Source organism: Panulirus ornatus, chromosome 50, assembly GCF_036320965.1.
Source record: "Panulirus ornatus isolate Po-2019 chromosome 50, ASM3632096v1, whole genome shotgun sequence".
Taxonomy (NCBI): Eukaryota; Metazoa; Arthropoda; class Malacostraca; order Decapoda; family Palinuridae; genus Panulirus; species Panulirus ornatus.
The window spans coordinates 13,893,447-13,913,424 of record NC_092273.1 but is presented as its reverse complement, the minus strand read 5'-3'; the positions used below and the strand labels follow the sequence as shown (position 1 = coordinate 13,913,424).

The window sequence follows — 19,978 nt, the reverse complement described above, 5'->3', positions numbered from 1 at the left end:
AGCGCGGGCCAACCCGGAGTTGGACTTCGTATGGGTTCGAATCCTGAGCGTGGCAGTCGACGTACGCTCAACCCAGGTGCCATGTGTGTTTGCAGGACTCTGTCCCTCCCTGTAGCTGCGGCCAACCTCCTCACTCCTCCTCCACACGTGCAGGGCGTCTCCATAGGCATAGCATCCTCTTGCTTCTTCCTCCTCCGTCAATCTGTTCGTCGCTGGCACGCTTGTTCGCCCAGGTGAAAGGATCAGCTTCCAGTTTATGACCTCAGCTCGTGCACCGCTGCTATCCAACTTCTGATTGCACCAGAGATTTGCATCTTATTCCCTAGGTTTAATACGTAGGTTTTGTCAATATGATAAGTGATTTTTAGGTTTAACAATCATGTTTTGTCAATATTCTAAGTGATTTCTAGGTTTGATATTTAGGTTTCGATATTCTAGCTGATTTCTAGATTTAATTTGTAGGTTTTGTCAAAATTCTAAGGGATAATTAGTGTTATCCTTCATGTTTTTGTCAATACTCGAAGTGATTTCTAGGTTTAATTATTCAGGTTTTGTCAATATTCCAAGGGACTTCTAGGTTTGCAAGAATGCGTGTTTGCGTGCGTGTGTGTGTGTGTGTGTGTGTGTGTGTGTGTGTGTGTGTGTGTGTGTGTGTGTGTGTGTGTGTGTGTGTGTGTGAGAGAGAGAGAGAGAGAGAGAGAGAGAGAGAGAGAGAGAGAGAGAGAGAGAGAGGTTAGAATGCTTACCCTCAACATCTTATGCTCAGGTGATGGACTCACGACAACACAGTTAAGGCGGTCTTACCGACTACTTCCCTCCTCGCCACGAGACTTTCCTATCGTCCTATACTCTGGTCCCCCATCATCTGAGACGTTGCTCTTATCGCGCTAGTCCTGGATTCTGTCCCATCTCCTTACACTCTTGACTCCGTCTCCCTAGAATCTACCCCGTTGCCCTAGACTCTGCCACGTCACCCTTGATGCTTCTCTGTCTCCCTAGACACTGCTGCGTAGTCTTGGACCCTGCTCTGTCGTCCTAGACCCTGCCCAGTCGTCCTAGACCCTGTCTCATCGTCCTAGACCCTACCCCGTCGTCCTAGACCCTGTCCTATCGTCCTAGACGTTGCCCCGTCGTCCTAGGCCCTGCCCCGTCGTCTTAATCTTCATCCCCCTCCCTTCAAGTCACTCTTCCTTTCGCCTGAACACATCCTACTTCGCTCCACATATGTCCACTCCTCCTCTCATAGCTTTTCTTTCCTCCAGTCTCCCTCTTCTATGCCACACGTGCCATCTGTAGCTCTTTCTACAACGCCCAAGCCGCAATTTCAACAGGGAGGAGGCTCCTGAGTGTCGTTGGTCTCCAGAAAGCCTGGACACAAGACACGCTCTCCCGTGAACATGCGATAAGCTACTGAACAATTCGCCGCTGAAGTAGCATTTCTTTTTTCTTTGCAAATGAATGAAAATCATCTCCTAAAACGTAGATGATGAATTGAGCGAGATAAATCAGGTTTATGAAACGACATGTGAAGCTGCGTGTCTTCATATATATATATATATATATATATATATATATATATATATATATATATATATATATATATATATATATATATATCATCCCTGGGGATAGAGGAGAAAGAATGCTACTCACGTATTCCCTGTGTGTCGTAGAAGGCGACTAAAAGGGGTGGAAACTGTGGGCTGGAAATCCGCCCCTCCTGTTTTACTTTTCCAAAAGGAAAAGAGAAGGGGGCCAAGTGATGATTTTGTTTCATCTCAGGTTCAGCCATATGTTTTTGGCTATACCTTGCTAAAGCGACAGATGTATATGTGTATGTATATACATATCTTTCTTTCGTACTATTCGCCATTTCCCGCGTTAGCGAGGTAGCGTTAAGAACAGAGGACTGGGCCTTGGAGGGTATATCCTCATCTGGCCCCCTTCTCTGTTCCTTCTTTTGCAAAATTAAGAAAAAAAAAAGAGAGGGGAGGATTTCCAGACCCCCACACCCTCCCCTTTTAGTCGCCTTCTACGACACGCAGGGAATACGTGGGAAGTATTCTTTCTCCCCTATCCCCAGGGATGATATATATATATATATATATATATATATATATATATATATATATATATATATACATTCTGTTTCCCCTTTTAGAAATTGAAATACAAGGAGGGGAAGGTTCCCAGTCCCCCTCTCCCGCCTCCTTTGGTCGCCTTTTACGATATATAGGGAATACGTGGGAAGTATATCTTTCTCCCTTATCCCCAGGGATATATATATATATATATATATATATATATATATATATATATATATATATATATATATATATATATATATATATATATATATACAGGGGAGAAAGAATACTTCCCACGTGTTCCCTGCGTGTCGTAGAAGGCGACTAAAAGGGGAGGGAGCGGGGGGGGGGGCTGGAAATCCTCCCCTCTCATCATTTTTGTTTTTAATATTCCAAAAGAAGGAACAGAGAAGGGGGCCAGGTGAGGATATTCCCTCCAAGGCCTAGTCCTCTGTTCTTAACGCTACCTCGCTGACGCGGGAAATGGCGAATGGTTTGAAAGATATATATATATATATATATATATATATATATATATATATATATATATATATATATATATATATATATATATATATGCATATATTGACGTGCAGCGCATCACGAGACTCATCCTTTCACTATAGGGTTGAGTGACTTTTCGCCTCATGAAACAGGAGTGAGATTCCATGAGTTGAGAGTACCGTGACGTCACGAGATCTGTAAGGAGCACTATATAAAGTCGAGTGAGAGACGATGGATCATCAGAGCAAGTGACAACCTCCAGCCATCACCTACACAACCATGAAGGTAATCTGGCGTCTGTCAAACTAGAAATGTTGAGATTCGAACCTTTGTAGGAGACTTTAGATACGCTTTCTGTAGTGTGGTTATGGGTACAAAAAGAACCACGCAACATCTGGTTTCAGTACGTTGTATATGACAGTTGAGAGTTGAATGTGTGCCAATGAGGCCAACTTACTTTTGTTCCTGACGCTACCTCATTCAGGCGGAAGTAAAATCAATTGGTTACGAGAGATAATGGCATCATCAGTCTATAACTTTTGAGATAAAATTCCACAATTATGAAAGCGTCCCATACTTTTATACTTTTCATATTAACTCGATTCGTTCCATACTTTTATACTTTTCATACTAACTCGATTCGTCAGTAAATAACAGGGGATCGCAGTTGTATTGTCATACACATTATGCAAGGATTGTTTCTCTCTTAAATGTATATTAACATTTGTTGGCTATATTTTGTCTGTTAGAAAAGAGGAACCAGTCAACTAAAGGGATATATGGCTTACAACAACGAAAACCAGAGGCTTGGTGAATGTGTGTGGTTGAACGCGCTCGAAGTTTGATAGGCTTGGAGTGTGTGATTCTGGAGAAGGAAGCGGATCCTCATCCCTCTGTCATCCTTGGTAGGTCTGACAGACCGGATGTGAGGGTAAACGCTCGAGGTGGTGTTAGGATCGTCGAGCGTCGCGTTATAACACAAAGGTCTTGTTACAGCAGTTGATCATTTTGACCGTACATCATGGCTCCTCTCCTGTCCTTCAGGATAATGCATGAGTGGTTTCTCTCCCCCCGACAGGCAGCGTTTCTGGTACTGACGGTGGCGGTGGCAGCTTGGGCTGTCCCGGAAGGCTATGGCAACCAAGGGAGTGGAGGACATGGGGGTCAGGGTGGTCAAGGGGGCCAGGGCTCTTTCGCCCCCGCCCAGTATAATTTCCAGTGGGAAGTGAACGACCCGCCCTCAGCCAACTTCTACGGCCACCAGGAGCAGAGGGACGGAGCCAACACCCAGGGCAGGTAAGCTGACGCCCTCAGTAAACTTAAAGGACACGGACACTGCACTCTGCGGTACCACCTCACATCTCACCCTGGGACAGTGAACCCCCTTAGAAAACCCCACATAAAAGGGAACAGCGACCATATTTCACATTCCTTTTCATTAGGTTGGACGCCTCTTTGTACATAATGATCTGTGTTTATGTTCCTCCCACACACACATACACACACACACACACACACACACACACTCCCTTCCTCCGCTCGCACTCACACACAGACTCACTCCCTTCCTCCGCTCGCAGTTACTACGTGCAGCTGCCGGACAGTCGTCGTCTGCTTGTGGACTACACCGCCGACGCCTCCGGCTACCGCCCCGTCGTCACCTACGAGGGTGAGGCCCAGTTCCCCAGCGGATCCGGCCAGAGTGGCTCTGGCCAAGGCCAATCGTACTCTGGCCAAGGCCAGTCTTACGCCTAGTCTGGAAAATTATGATACAATATAGTTTAATGCACCTTCGTTTTCTGTTGTCCAGTAATGAGTGTTGTAGACCCCATTTCTTCAGTAAGATGATAATAAATACATGAAGAAAGCACTGGGTAATCTAAGACGGCTCCAGTAGTTTATGGAATAGGCTTCTTAGGGTTCAGTCTAATCTCCTGCAGGCATACAAACTGTTACACATCTTTATTTTGTGTCAGTGAAATGGCACAAACCCAAAGTCTTTCATTTATAGTGTTTTAAGGGAGACAACGATGTATGAGAGTTGTTTACAAGCATTTAATGGATGTATAATGGTCGTGTCCCAGTTAGGAAACAAGATTTAGTGGTGTGTATGTTGGTGATCATAACTTCGCACTGGATTTATCGCTTATTCGTGGAAAGTGTGAATGTTTGCCAATGAATGTCAGGAGCATTAGATGTTCATATTCTCAATCTTCAGTTTGAATTCATGCACTACACTGACACCTTAACATTGCTTTTAGCTAGAGTGGTAATAAAAAGTCTTCCACTTTATCACCTTCCAGCCGTATCAGTTTTCTTGCCCTTTTTTTTTTTTTTTCCCGTGCACCGTAAAGTTGCTTTGCCCTCTCATTTCGGTCACTGCTTTCTTGCGTATGTTCTAGCTCCTAAGATCTAGTAGACTCGAGGCATTCGATTGGCTGTTTCTTCCTACTACTTCTGTGCTGAAACCAGCCACACGAGTATTAACCGTTTAGGATAAAACCTCCATTTTGAACTTGTGTAGAGAAACTCTGGTGATATACCTTGTTTCGTCTTTTCCTCTTCCTGTAATATCAGGTCTGCCAACACCCAAAGAGCTCCAGGTAAACCTCGGCGTATTAACATTATTTTTTTTGATGAACTTATTTTTTCACTTTCCTCACCCAGCATGGCTACTGTTTGAGCACACTGATGTTTGCGCTAGATTTGAAGAAGTATCCACGTATCTGTCTATCTCTCTCTATATATCTGTCTATCTATCTATATTCTTTAAAAGTACAGTATGACTGTTGTAAGGGATTATGGGATTCGAACACTGGGCATAGCGAATGTCTCTTCTAAGACTACATGCACTTCTGTCAAACTAAAGGAATCACTTATGGATGTATGTCGCGTATTATCACGATTGTGTGGAGTGCAAGATGCTGATTAAGTACGATTTTCCTCTACTTATTCTATCATGAACACAAGCTTATATCATAATGATCTAGATTAGCTGTAAGGTGGAACTGGGGACATTGCTGGCAAGATGGCGATAGGCTACTGAAAGTAATAGCCATGGTTAGATGAATAGGCTACTGAAAGTTATAACAATGGTTAGATGAATAGGCTACTGAAAGTTATAACAATGGTTAGATGAATAGGCTACTGAAAGTTATAACCATGGTTAGAGAGATAGGCTGCTGAAAGTTATAACCATGGTTAGATGAATAGGCTACTGAAAGTTATAACCATGGTTAGAGAGATAGGCTACTGAAAGTTATAACAATGGTTAGATGAATAGGCTACTGAAAGTTATAACAATGGTTAGATGAATAGGCTACTGAAAGTTATAACCATGGTTAGATGAATAGGCTACTGAAAGTTATAACCATGGTTAGATGAATAGGCTACTGAAAGTTATAACCATGGTTAGAGAGATAGGCTGCTGAAAGTTATAACCATGGTTAGATGAATAGGCTACTGAAAGTTATAACCATGGTTAGAGAGATAGGCTGCTGAAAGTTATAACCATGGTGAGAGAGATAGGCTACTGGAAGTACTGGTAATCATGGTTTATAAATAGTGAATAAAATGTCACCAGATTTTTAGTATTATTGAGATCCTTTACTCTGTTGTTCCCAGCTTATTTAGTTCATCCTACTGCTATGTTGGTAACAGAGCCCTAACACGGCGTGATCTGGCTACATTTACCTGCCGTTCTGTGTATGGTTTTTGAGAAAGCACTGGAAAACGAATTTGTGAAGGTATTAGATAAGAAATCGTGCGTCAATGCACTCATTTCGTAAACAGATTAGAGGATCAACTTATGGAACAAATACACAAATGCAAATAAAAAGAGGAAAGTATGATACCATCATGTAAACATGAGGAAATGTGTGACACTTGTGTGTAACTTTTGTTGGAAACAAATGAAATACTTTAGATAGGTATCAATTGACCTCTATCAAGTCTAAGTTACCACAGCAAGGGGATTCCAATCCTCCATCTCAGAATGGTAAATAGAGCATTACATCTAAGACAGTAGCTTATTGGGCTCAATTGTCACTCAAACTCTCACGTGTGGTGATGTCTTTATCATATTATTACAGAAAGCTTCTTTTGCTCGTCATTAGAAAGCAAATACATCCATTCGAGCTGCGATATATAATTACCTCAGCGTCTACATTTCGCATTAACATATCAGAGGGTAATCAAACTCAACGAGGTTGGTTGATTGGTGGCTTAGGCTTCAGACCTAGCAAACGAGGTTGGCTGATTGGTGGCTTAGGCTTCAGGCTTAGCAGACAAGGTTGGTTGATTGGTGGCTTAGGCTTCAGGCTTAGCAAACGAAGTTGGTTGATTGGTGGCTTAGGCTTCAGGCCTAGCATATAGCTGGGTCAATGCTAAGATCGCAAACGAAAAGTTGCATCCATCAGTTGAAGAAAAAAAAATACTCAACTCCTTCATCAGGTGTTAAGAATAACTCTTTAAGACCATACATACTGTAAATACGAGCCTTCCCTAACCAGTGACAATGTACATGTATTTCAAAACCCATTATGAAATTTGGCTGGAATATTTACACCAGTTACTGCCGAGCGATTCATATAAAAGATTGATTCCGCGAAGAATTAGTCTGATGTCGTTAAACCTTTGAAGAAGAGAGATATGAAGATACTTCATTAAAAGGTGAATTTCTTCTATAAAGTTCAACATGCGATCTGCAGTCGTCTGGACACGGAATTGGCATGGTCTTTGAAGTATTCTAGGGTCAAGTCTTGGATCCATAGGGTCTTGATATCCTGAATGAGGCGAGGCAATGATGAGGTGTTGCAGGATGCAGCCGATCATGCGTTGTGAGCGCCTAGTACTCATAGAATCTCACATGTATCTAGATATCCTTGCTTTCTGGCTTTCCTTAGAAAGGTATGAGCCAACCATCTTAGAAATAAAGATAAAAGAAATACTGAGCCCAGAAGTGAGATTCCTAAAACGAGGTGGCAACGAGAAAAAAAGAACTTCATTCCCTGAAGATAGCCTGAGGCACACTGAGGCAGATTCTTGGCGCTCACTGCTCACACTGTCAGAAACACTAGTCTCAGAGACCAGATATACGATTATTTCACCACGAGAATGTCACATAAACCTCAGTCGTGTATTTTCTTGTTAGTTAACCCCACATTTTGCTGCTACTGATATCCTTTACCACCACTCTACTTGATACTCTAGACTACAGCATAATGTTTCAAATGATGCTCCTCAGCCTGTATTTTGTTCTCTAAACATTAAAACACCACTGCAAGACAAAATCGCTCAAAATCCCAAACTAGTTTTGGTGCGTAGATGAACTGGTAAATCACCGATTGAAGTGAAAATCACAGAAAAAATGGTGTCGAACCAATACATGTACGAGTATATGGAGAGTGTATGTGGGAAATACTTAGAAAGGCAAATGGATTTGTATGTAGCATTTATGGATTTGGAGAAGGCATATGATGGAGTTGATAGAGATGCTCAGTGGAAGGTCTTAAGAATATATGGTGTGGGAGGCAAGTTGTTAGAAGGAGTGAAAAGTTTTCATCGAGGATGTAAGGCATGTGTACGTGTAGGAAGATAGGAAAGTGATTGGTTCTCAGTGAATGTAGGTTTGCGGCAGCGGTGTGTGATGTCTCCATGGTTGTTTAATTTGTTTATGGATGGAGTTGTTAGGGAGGTGAATGCAAGAGTTTTGGAAAGAGGGGCAAGTATGCAGTCTGTTGTGGATGAGAGAGCTTGGGAAGTGAGTCAGTTGTTGTTCGCTGATGATACAGCGCTGGTGGCTTATTCACGTGAGAAACTGCAGAAGCTGGTGACTGAGTTTGGTAAAGTGTGTGAAATAAGAAAGTTGAGAGTAAATGAGAATAAGAGCAAGGTTGTTAAGTACAGTAGGGTTAAGGGTCAAGTCAACTGGGAGGTAAGTTTGAACGGATAAAAACTGGAGGAAGTAAAGTGTTTTAGATATCTGGGAGTGGATCTGGCAGCGGATGGAACCATGGAAGCGGAAGTGAATCATAGGGTGGGGGAGGGGGCGAAAATTCTGGGAGCATTGAAGAATGTGTGGAAGTCGAGAATATTTTCTCGGAAAGCAAAAATGGGTATGTTTGAAGGAATAGTGGTTCCAACAACGTTGTATGGTTGCGAGGCGAGGGCTTAGGATAGAGTGTACGGAGGAGGATGGATTTGCTGGAAATGAGATGTTTGAGGACAATATGTGGTGTGAGGTGGTTTGATCGAGTAAGTAATGTAAGGGTAAGAGAGATGTGTGGTAATAAAAAGAGTGTGGTTGAGAGCGCAGATGAGGGTGTTTTGAAATGGTTTGGTCACATGGAGAGAATGAGTGAGGAATGATTGACCAAGAGGATATATGTGTCAGAGGTGGAGGGAACGAGGAGACGTGGGAGACCTAATTGTAGGTGTAAGGATGGAGTGAAAAAGATTTTGACTGATCGGGGCCTGAACATGCAGGAGGGTGAAAGGCGTGCAAGGAGTAGAGTGAATTGGAACGATTTGGTATACCGGGGTCGACGTGCTGTCAATGGATTGAACTAGGGCATGTGAAGCGTCTGGGGTAAACCATGGAAAGTTCTGTGGGGCCTGGATGTGGAAAGGGAGCTGTGCTTTCGGTGCATTATTACACGACAGCTAGAGACTGAGTGTGAACGAATGTGGCTTTTGTTGTCTTCCTAGCGCTACCTCGCGCACAGGAGGGGGGGGGGGGGGGTGGAGGGTTGTTATTTCATGTGTGGCGGGGTGGCGACGGGAATGAATAAAGGCAGACAGTATGAATTATGTACATGTGTATATATGTATATGTCTGTGTATGTATATATATATATATGTATACGTTGAGATGTATAGGTATGTATATTTGTGTGTGTGGACGTGTATGTATATACATGTGTATGTGGGTGGGTTGGGCCATTCTTTCGTCTGTTTCCTTGCGCTACCTCGCTAATGCGGGAGACAGCGATAAAGGAAAATAGATAAATAGATATTTATATATATATATATATATATATATATATATATATATATATATATATATGTATATATATATATATATATATATATATATATATATATATATATATATATATATATATATATATATATATATATATATATATATATATGGATTCCTGTATTCAGTGACTTCCAGTATTGAGTACTTCATGTCATTGTCAGATTCAGGGTATAGTAATCCTCTTTACACTATCCTGTAAATACCATACGAGACAGAGCATGATGTGTCTTGTATATTTGCCGTGTGTGGTACGGATTCTGGTTTAATGACATTTATCTCTTAACGTCCTTTAATTTCAGTGATATACATATCAGGCATTTACATTATATATTGTTTTTCTAAGACTGTTGATACATTATGAAATATAAAGACCCGTAAATATAGATTACATAATTCAGAATGAACTGTAATTATATTTCAGGAAGAAGTCAGGAGAAGAACTCAGGATTTGTCGTTGTATTACGAAAATAGATGAGATTTTCTGTGGTGGTCGTCTGCATCGACGCGTCTCTGGCCAATAGTACGTACATACATACATACATACATACAGTGTTACATGCCTTAGCCTGTAAGCTTGGAATAGTTTGATCTGACCCTTTTAGTTAATTTTAAAACTTTATTTATCGATACAATTCTCAATGAATGGCGTATTTAAGAGTATATATATATATATATATATATATATATATATATATATATATATATATATATATATATATATATATATATATATATATATATATATATTATTCAGGAATAATGTAAAAAGATGGTATAGTGATGACTAGCCGGCTGGCTGGTAACCCTGCAGGGGTATTGATGTTGGGGAGTGACGGGCGGAAATACCCCTGAGCTGGTACCGGGCCGGGTTGGGAATACCCTTGTTTATGGCCAGTGGAACACTGGTCATCCTCGCTGCGGGTGGCAACGGAGATGGAAGCCGAACTCGTCAACGGCGTACTCCACCTTGAGACGTCTGTTGCCAGGGAGACCCACGTCGTGACCTGTGGGAGGAGGTAGGCAAGTAGTCAGTGGTTGGCTGGTGACGGTGAAAGGTAATTAGAGGGTGGAAATGGACAGGGGACGAAGATATCTACCTCTGTGTAGAGAAAAGGAGTTGGTGGGAGGAGGATTTTAGTTGGCTTGTAAGTGACGTTTCGTCTGTTAAATGACATACATGGTTTGTGGAAAGGTCTGTTCAGATGCTGAGAGGAGAACTCGGTGTATGTGCGAGTTACTGGAGCCGTGGGAGAGGCTGGCTATTCTACGGGAAAGAAAACGGGTGTTTGGGAAGAGTATTTTTATCTTATGATGTCGATCACTTGGGTCATCTGCTGTTTGAGAAAGTATTTTTTGGGTTGAATTTGATAGGCTGTTACGTAATGAAGCTACATCCCTGTAAATCTCCGAATACATCCTGACTTGGCTTGTTTTCTGCCATACAGGGGACGTATATTACCGCCAGTATTTCCGACGTCTGCAGTTCCAGAAGTGCACTCTGGAGGCACGAGCAGGAGAGATTCCAGGGAGAGAATGTGCCAGGTCTACGATACATTGATATGGTTTGTTTTCATTACAACCATGTTAGAAAAAAATGACCAGAAATGAAACTCAATGATGAAGAGAGTATCGTCTGTCTTCACCAAGTTGGTTCATACCCACAGAAAAGACAACGAAAAATAGCCGCGTTAAGAGAGACTTTTGGACGTAAACGTGCTGAGAGGAGCATTTGGTGGGATGTCTTTGGCCTCATCTGCCTCGGAGTGTTGGCTTTGTTCCTGTCTTCATCCTGTCCACTAAAACTGCTCGAGGGTGAGTCGTCGACGTTCCAATTGAAGTAATTAAGTACAAGTACAAGTGGGAAGGCCGGCCTGGTCTCCCATGACCATTGGACACGTGGCTGCCGTATCCCTGAGGGCGTGCCCATGTCACCACCGCCACAACCAGCATCACAGCCACCAACTGACGGAGGTGAACAATGGTCACATGCTGCAAGCAGCTCAGGAAAGGAAGAGAATTAGAACCACATTGTCAGATGGTATGAAGGTGATGTAATATCTTCGTACAATCATCATCACAAACAACCTCGAAAGGACCCAAAAGTCTGTTACTGTTTGAATTTCTTTGTGTTTTGCGTATTCCTATGTAGTCTTCGTTGATGACACTCGCTAGTGTGGCGCGGTAGTGCGGGACGCCTAACTCATCCTGTTACAGGAGGAACCACGATAAACTTCAAAACAAAGAGCAAAAGAAATAAAGAAGCCTCGACAAAAGTACTTGAACTGAAGTTTTGCAAATGTTTACCATCCACCCTCTCCCGACCCACGTATGTAACACCAGAACTGCAACTACAGAGGTACTTACTATGCCAAGATATGATCAAGATCAAGCTACTGAAGTATATCTTAAGTCAATTTGATAGTTAGAAAGTAGAATAAAAAGCAGCCACAGGGATCAGAGGAACCAACAGACAAGTTCTGTGGATCTTCAGTTATCTTCATGTCTGTTGTGGATGGAGAGGTGAGAGGAAATGCCGCCCCTATGCCCTTGGACCTCCCCCTATATGAGGAGCCAAGACAGGGTCGTCTGACGTGTAGGGGCCCAGGGAATCGCTTCATGGTAATAACCAGGACGCGGGCGAGTGGAGAGGCGTCCGTAGGTCTTAAGCAAGCGTGGATCCCACAGGTGAACCCAAAAGACGTGGCATGTGTTAGATTGTATTACTGAACATAAGTTACCAATATGGTTGTAGAACAAGATGGATCTGTTAAATATTAATTGATCGCATGAACGATGATGAAAAAGTTTAGAACATGAAAAAAATCATTTCACTTGATCAAAAGATCTTTGTTTCATAATTTACTGTTAGAATTTTCTTAATGTTTGAATTAAGTTGAAAAAATGACGTCTGAATCTCTGTTTTCTGGTTAGTCAGACGACATTTTGAGATCGATTAGGAGACACATGATAAACAGACAACAAACAGACCAGAGGAGTGAGTGGAGAGATGACGTAAGTAAGATTCGTAAACAAATGGTTGTTTTTAAGTCGAGGAAAATTCTGGTTAACTTCGTATTAACTCCATCTTTGTGTTTACTCGTAATTCAAATTAAACTCATTGTCGAGAGAAAACTAACTGCAAAGTCTACTCATTTCTAAACCGGTGAGTTTCGTGAGTTTCGTGAGTCAGGATTAGAAATGATCGTGCACGAAATGATTTCTCATTCCACTTTCAGATGTTTCAGTGAACGATCATAACACTTGAAATCCATCGCGATATCTAAACGTTAATTTATGAAAGACATGCACATAACGTACGTTCGTACATTCAGTGCTGAAGCGTAAACTCTGGCATAACTCATTTCAGCGTCAAATGACATCGTTCGAATGGATGTGATTGTGGTTAACTGCGTCACGCGTCGTGGTCCTCGACAGACAATGGCAGTAGCGGGTGGGAGGGATCGCGTGCCCCCTGTGGTGGGTGACGGGGCGGATGGCCAGCACCCACCAGGCAGTGGTGTGAGGGGCAGTGGGGGATCTTCTCTCTGATCTCATCAGCCTGTCCTTGCACGCCCGCCATCAGCTTGTTTGGTAGTTAACGGTCTGTCTCTAGTTGGCATTATCATGAGTTTAGCATTTCTTGAACATTAAATGGTTCCTGTTACATCTATATTATTACTTTCTAATAATTGGGAACAGTGGAAGGAGCTAAGAGAGGATTAATCCCAGGAGAGAGAGAGAGAGAGAGAGAGAGAGAGAGAGAGAGAGAGAGAGAGAGAGAGAGAGAGAGAGAGAGAGAGAGAGTCGAATCCTATTACCCCAGGACCATATCCTACGGGGTTCCTGCACCTTCAAGGTTGCGCTGCAATACCTAGCCGGGAAAGGATGGATTCTTTTGGCATTATAATTAACAGGACGATCTACTACCTCGCCGAAGGTGACCTGCTCCCTCACTCTCTGGGGATAAAGGAAGAAAGAAAACTTCCCGCGATACTCACGTCGTCAAGGACGATTAAGGTTGGGGGGAGGGAGGGGGAGGCAAGAATCCCTCTCCTCCTGCGTTGTTACTTTCTAAAAGTGGGAACGGTAGAAAGAGCTAAGAGAGGATTAATGCCAGGAGAGAGAGAGAGAGAGAGAGAGAGAGAGAGAGAGAGAGAGAGAGAGAGAGAGAGAGAGAGAGAGAGAGAGAGAGAGAGAGAGTTAAATATCCCGCAGTAGGACAAAGTGACAAACTGGCAACTTACCCCCTAGGGAAGGCAACTCGCTACCTTATAACCGATTATATGACGTCATGTGACGTAGGGCGAGGCTCGGGGGTTGGTTGGTTCCCGTGTGAGTGTGACTACAGTAACGTGATTATTTCACACGTGGATCGTGACTTCAACTCTCGGTTTCCTTATATGATGTCTGAATAGGGAAAGGCTAATGTTATTTCCGCATAGGCAACATCAGGCGGCTAGAAACGCCCTTAGAGAAAACTGTGATGTTCTTTTAAGGGAAGATCCTCAAGGTGAATTGTGGAATAGACTCGCATGGTTTCCAATGACTGTAAATTGAATTATTATCATCATTATTGTTACTATCATTATTGTTATTATCATCATTATCGTTATTTATTTATTCATTTATTTATTTTCTTATATTTTGTTGCTGTCTCCCGCGTTAGCGAGGTAGCGCAAGGAAAGAAACGAAAGAATGACCCAACCCACCCACATACATAATTTTCTAAAAGGGGAAACAGAAGAGGAAGTCATGTGGGGAGTGATCATCCTCCTCGAAGGCTCAGACTGAGGTGTCTAAAAGTGTGTGGATGTAACCAAGATGAGAAAAAAGGAGAGATAGGTAGTATGTTTGAGGAAAGGAACCTGGACTTCTGGCTCTAAGTGAAACGAAGCTCAAGGGTAAAGGGAAAGAGTGGTTTCGGAATGTTTTGGGAGTAAAGTCAGGGGTTGGTGAGAGGACAAGAGCAAAGGAAGGAGTAGCGCTACTCCTGAAGCAGGAGTTGTGGGAGTATGTGATAAAAGTGTAAGAAAGTAAACTCTAGATTGATATGGGTAAAACTGAAAGTGGATGGAGAAAGATGGGTGATTATCGGTGCCTATGCACCTGGTCATGAGAAGAAAGATCATGAGAGGCAGGTGTTTTGGGAGCAACTGAGTGAGTGTATTAGCAGCTTTGATTACCAGACCGGGTTATAGGGATGGGTGATTTGAATGCAAAGGTGAGTAATGTGGCAGTTGAGGGCGTAATTGGTGTGCATGGGGTATTCAGTGTTGTAAATGGAAATGGTGAAGAGCTTATAAATTTGTGTGCTGAAAAAGGACTGGTGATTGGGAATACCTGGTTTAAGAAGAGAGATGTACATAGGTATACGTATGTAAGTAGGAGAGATGGCCAGAGAGCGTTATTGGATTACGCGTTGATTGATAGGCGCGTGAAAGAGAGACTTTTGGATGTTAATGTGCTGAGAGGGGCAAGTGGAGGGATGTCTGATCATTATCTTGCGGAGGCGAAGGTGAAAATTTGTAGAGGTTTTCAGAAAAGAAGAGAGAATGTTTGGGTGAAGACAGTGGTGAGAGTAAGTGAGCTTGGAAAGGAGACTTGTGTGAGGAAGTACCAGGAGAGATTGAGTGCAGAAGGGAAAAGGTGAGAGCAAATGACGTAAGGGGAGTGGGGGGAGGAATGGGATGTATTTAGGGAAGCAGTGATGGGTTGAGCAAAAGATGCTTGTGGCATGAGAAAGGTGGGAGGTGGTCTCATCAGAAAGGGTAGTGAGTGGTGGGAAGAAGAAGTAAGATTGTTAATGAAAGAGAAGAGAGAGGCGTTTGGACGATTTTTGCAGGGAAATAGTGCAAATGAGTGGGAGATGTATAAAAGAAAGAGGCAGGAGATCAAGAGATTATTATTATCATTATTATTATTATTATTATTATTATTATTATTATTATTATCATTATTATCATTATTATCATTATTATTATTATTATCATTATTATTATTATTATTATTATTATTATTATTATTATTATTATTATTATTATTATCTATTATTGTTATTATCATCAGCATCATTATTATTATCATTATTATTATCATTATTATGATTATCATTATCATTATTATCATCTAATATTATTATTATCATCATCATCATCATTGTTGTTGTTGTTGTTATCATTATAGTTTCAGTGGTGTTTGTTGACGACTTGTCCGATGCATTGGGGTTCATGAACGATAAGAGACGATATTTGATTTGATTTATTCCGGTGTCCGTGGCAAATTGATTGTGCACCCAGGCTTATCCTGTGAGCGGTAGTGTAAAAGGATTACGGGGGTCACAGAAGGTCTTTCTCTGACCCCAGTGGGCTGGTATTCATTACATAAATTGTTGAAAAATTAGTTCATTACGTAGTCTTTCTAACGATAAGTTTTGCCGAGTAGATTCAAAGTGTGGATACAACCTTAGAATTTCAGGTATGTATTTATCAACAATGTCTTGTAGCATTTCTTGCAGGGTTTGTTTAGATCTATCCCCAATTCCGCTAATTTTTTTCCCATTCTTGGACATAGTGTTTTAGGTTGTGTCCAAATCTTTGTCCACAAACTGTACAATTTACACGACTACCACGGCAGACAGCGCACAGCCTACCCTAGCCTTTCATCGTTCCTCTGGTTGGTCGAGCTGGCTGCGGGCAAAGTACCACAGCTGTAACAGATCTGGTCGACTGACAACTTGTATAATTCAATTTACACCAGAGGTCTCCGCGTCTGGACATGTGGCTCGCTCTGACCAGGCAGAATGATCGTACCAAGCGTTTGAATTTAGTTGAGATAATTCTGTGTTTACTACAGTCATCTTCACTACACACTTATCTTCACTATAGCCTTAACTAAGCCAGGAACTATTTCTGAAGACAGACAAAGCGATAGACAGACACAAATATAAGTTGTGTATGAATTATTCTGATAATCTATCTCTCGGTTTCTCTCATTGTGTCTCGAGAGATGTTAATGATTGATTGGTAATGAGGAGAGACAGTCATATCAAAAAGGTAATTAAAGATGTAGAGTCAATAAAGATAATTATATCATCCATGAGGAATTTTTTTTTCTATTTTTCGATAGAGATGCATTGTAAGTTGAACTGCAGTGCCTGTATGTGTGTGTGTGTGTGTGTGTGTGTGTGTGTGTGTGTGTGTGTGTGTGTGTGTGTGTGGAACAGGTTCATTTGGCTGGAGATGAAGCTGGGAAATATACCATTTCTGGTTTGTAGGTGCGAGAGAGACACGTCGGGACGGTTTCTGGGAGGCGTGGTCGACTCTGGGAGCGATTTGGTTTGGAGGTGTTCTAGATCGACAACTCTGGGAGGGACTGGTTTTGGAGGTGCTCTAGATGGACGCGACTTTGGGAGAGGTGGGGGGGGGGGGTGAAAGTGAAGGGGGAGCTGGTTTGGAGGTGTTCTAGATGGACGACTTTGGGAGGGACTGGTTTGGTGGTGCTCTAGAGGGACACGACTTTTGGGGGGAAAGGTGGGAACTGGTTCGGAGGTGTGTGTGTGTGTCGCTCCTCCAATAGTGGACTGAAGGCAGCACTAGCAAGAGAGCGGGATCCAGTGATCGGTTTCATTCTCCTCCTTGTGGACAGAATCAACTGTGACCTTTATCAGCTGTATGTACGAGACCCGCAGTTATTCAAATACATGCAAGTCATTTAATGTACCTCCATCATGCTGGAGAGGTCCACTAAGTTCTTTATGATAATGTACCCGATGTACAGAAGGGGATACAGGATGTACTGGGAGGGGTGCAGGATGTATAGGGACGGATACAGGATGTGCAGAGAGGGATACAGGATGTTCTGGGAGGTGTACAGGATGTACAGGGAGGGGTTGCAGGATGTATAGGAGAGGCACAGGATGTACAGGGAGGGGTACAGGATGTACAGGAAGGGGTACAAGAAGTACAGGGATAGGTCCAGGATGTACAGGGAGGGGGTGCAGGATATATAGGAGAGGCACAGGATGAACAGGGAGAGTACAGGGTGAACAGAAGGGGTTACGGGATGTATAAGAAAGGGGTACAGGATGTACTGGTATGGGGTACAGGATGTACGGAGAGGAGTACAGAATGAGCAGGAGGGGGTTCAGGATGCACAAGGAGGGGTACAGGATGAACAAGAGGAACAGTAGAGTGTATAATGGAGAAAGGATACACAGGAGGTACTGTAAGACCTAACCTAACCTAACCTCCCAGCTCTCCATCATGACAGTGTTAAGATATTGCTATGTATAGCTCATATGATGCTCCGGAGAATCACATCAAAATGTAAGCATTGAACAACCTTAATGATTCCTCGAAGTGTTATATGGACGGGTCGCTAAGCTTGTTCTAGTGGTGTGAAAACTCACAGGAGAGATTAGACACACTTTTAGTAATCACTCATCAGCAAAGCTAAAAGGGAACGTGAAGAGATGCAAGAAAGTGATGACGAAGTGAAGGAGTTCCAGCAGACACACTGTTGCTTTCAGACGATGTTACCGAAGTAGGATGAGCTGTCTAGTGAAGAACCAAAGACGCCTCACGATGCGTCATAGTGTCTGGCAGTCCTGTGAAGCTCTTCTCTCTTCTCTCTCTCTCTCTCTCTCTCTCTCTCTCTCTCTCTCTCTCTCTCTCTCTCTCTCTCTCTGAACACTACCGACTATGTATGTCTCTTCCACTCTAATCAAAAGTTTTTTTGAATCTAGGAAGAGATTGCGACAAAGAATCTTCCTGATACACAAAACAAATAATCTTTATTTACATATACACATAACATTCACAAATGCCAGTGGACAGACAACTCGGTGGGTAAGCGAGAGTCAGACTCGAAGATTTGTACTCTGGATTCCTTCTAGGAGCTTGGGCATCCTTGCTGGGACGTGGGTCACGACCCCTAAGCACTAGCGGGAGTTCGAGGGGGAGACTGGGCCAGGCTGCTACCGCCTGCGATCTGGGAACAAGGATAAGGCTTCGGCGAGCAAGACCAGGTTGTGTCGTGGTGGGGGAGGAGCTGTTAGTCTTCTCGGTGGGGATGGTGGACATGAGGGGAGCATACCTGGCCTGAGGCAAGAGCCTCCTGCCGGGGTCAGGGGAGCTGAGGGGAGGCTATCTACCCCAGAGTGGAAGAGACCCTCTGTAGGGACAGGTCGAGGTGGGATACTTTGTTGGGGGTGATTCTCTGGGGGCCCCTGTTGTCTGTGGACTGAATCGTCGTCTAAGGAGAGAGGATGGAATGGCGGTGCATACGGACGTGCACGAGGTGGTAACGACGCGAGCTCGATGAAGTTCGATATATTTCGCCGAGGGAGGAGAGGTGCAGCCCCTAAGCTGTGGACGGATCGATGTCTCGGTGGGACGGAGGTGGATGTCAGTATACTTATGCTGCGGGAGGTGGACGGATATATACTTGGCCTGAGGGTAGATCGCTTTTTCGGTGAAAAGAACACAGACGAGAATGCATCTGCCTCTTGGGTAGAGTCTCTGGATGGTGAGGAAGGGAAGGGTGGGAACTTCTTTGACATCTTGACTGAGTGACCTGTTGTAGCGAGGGGGCTGGGCGGGATGAGTGGGCTGGGTGGGATGAAGGAGCTGGGTGGGATGAAGTAGCTAGGTGAGATGAAGTAGCTAGGTGGGACTGCATTTGGCTTATGGGTCAAGTGAGCTGCTGGTGTCGAGGGATGGCGCTGGACAGAATGCATCAGTGTGTTAAAAGAAGTCGACTGAGCGAATGGAAGAGATGAGGCTTCTTGTGGCTTATCTCCTAGTGGGTACAGTGGTATATATGCTGATGATCGGCCTCCATTGGACACCACTCTTTGCCCAGATGATGGTGAGGGTGGCGACAGTCCTGGTGAGGGGATGGGAGCTGGAATCAGATCTGGTCTTGTGTTTGGGAGATTATTATCGTTATTTGTAGCACCTGGTGGACGGGTGACTGGCTGATACTGCTGGGGAGGGAGGCGACCAGGAATTGTCCCTGGGTTGGAGCGTGAATGTGTGGGAGGGTTGCTAAACATCCCACTGACGGTGCTGGTGCCTTCCGAAGGTGAGAGAGGAGGATGAGGGTGTGTTCCTGGAAGAGTTCTGGGACGTGATGGGTGAGGAGGGTAGTTGGCCTCACCCTCATGGGTCAGAGCAGGTTGGTAACCAGTCCCGTCAACCGTGTACTGAACCCTTAGGAAGAGACCATTAGGCAGGTGCACGTAGTAACTGCGAAGAGAAGACAGCAATCAGTCGTAGGATTAGAAATATGGAATATTTGTCGCATGAATTGGACATATCAGACCTGGGCATCACGTATGGCC

The 19,978-nt window shown here is 43.4% G+C and overlaps 1 protein-coding gene across 1 annotated transcript in view; it reads left to right on the top strand.

Annotated features, from left to right (window-relative positions):
• LOC139764618 (pro-resilin-like) overlaps window positions 1-6,167 on the top strand; it is a 27,802-nt gene extending 21,635 nt beyond the window's left edge. The window contains exons 2-4 of the mRNA XM_071691466.1: window positions 2,714-2,876; window positions 3,670-3,887; window positions 4,172-6,167. Coding sequence (XP_071547567.1) covers window positions 2,871-2,876; window positions 3,670-3,887; window positions 4,172-4,346 — 399 coding nt within the window. The 5' untranslated portion in view covers window positions 2,714-2,870 and the 3' untranslated portion in view covers window positions 4,347-6,167. The remainder of the gene's footprint in view (window positions 1-2,713; window positions 2,877-3,669; window positions 3,888-4,171) is intronic.
• Window positions 6,168-19,978: the final 13,811 nt, after the last annotated feature.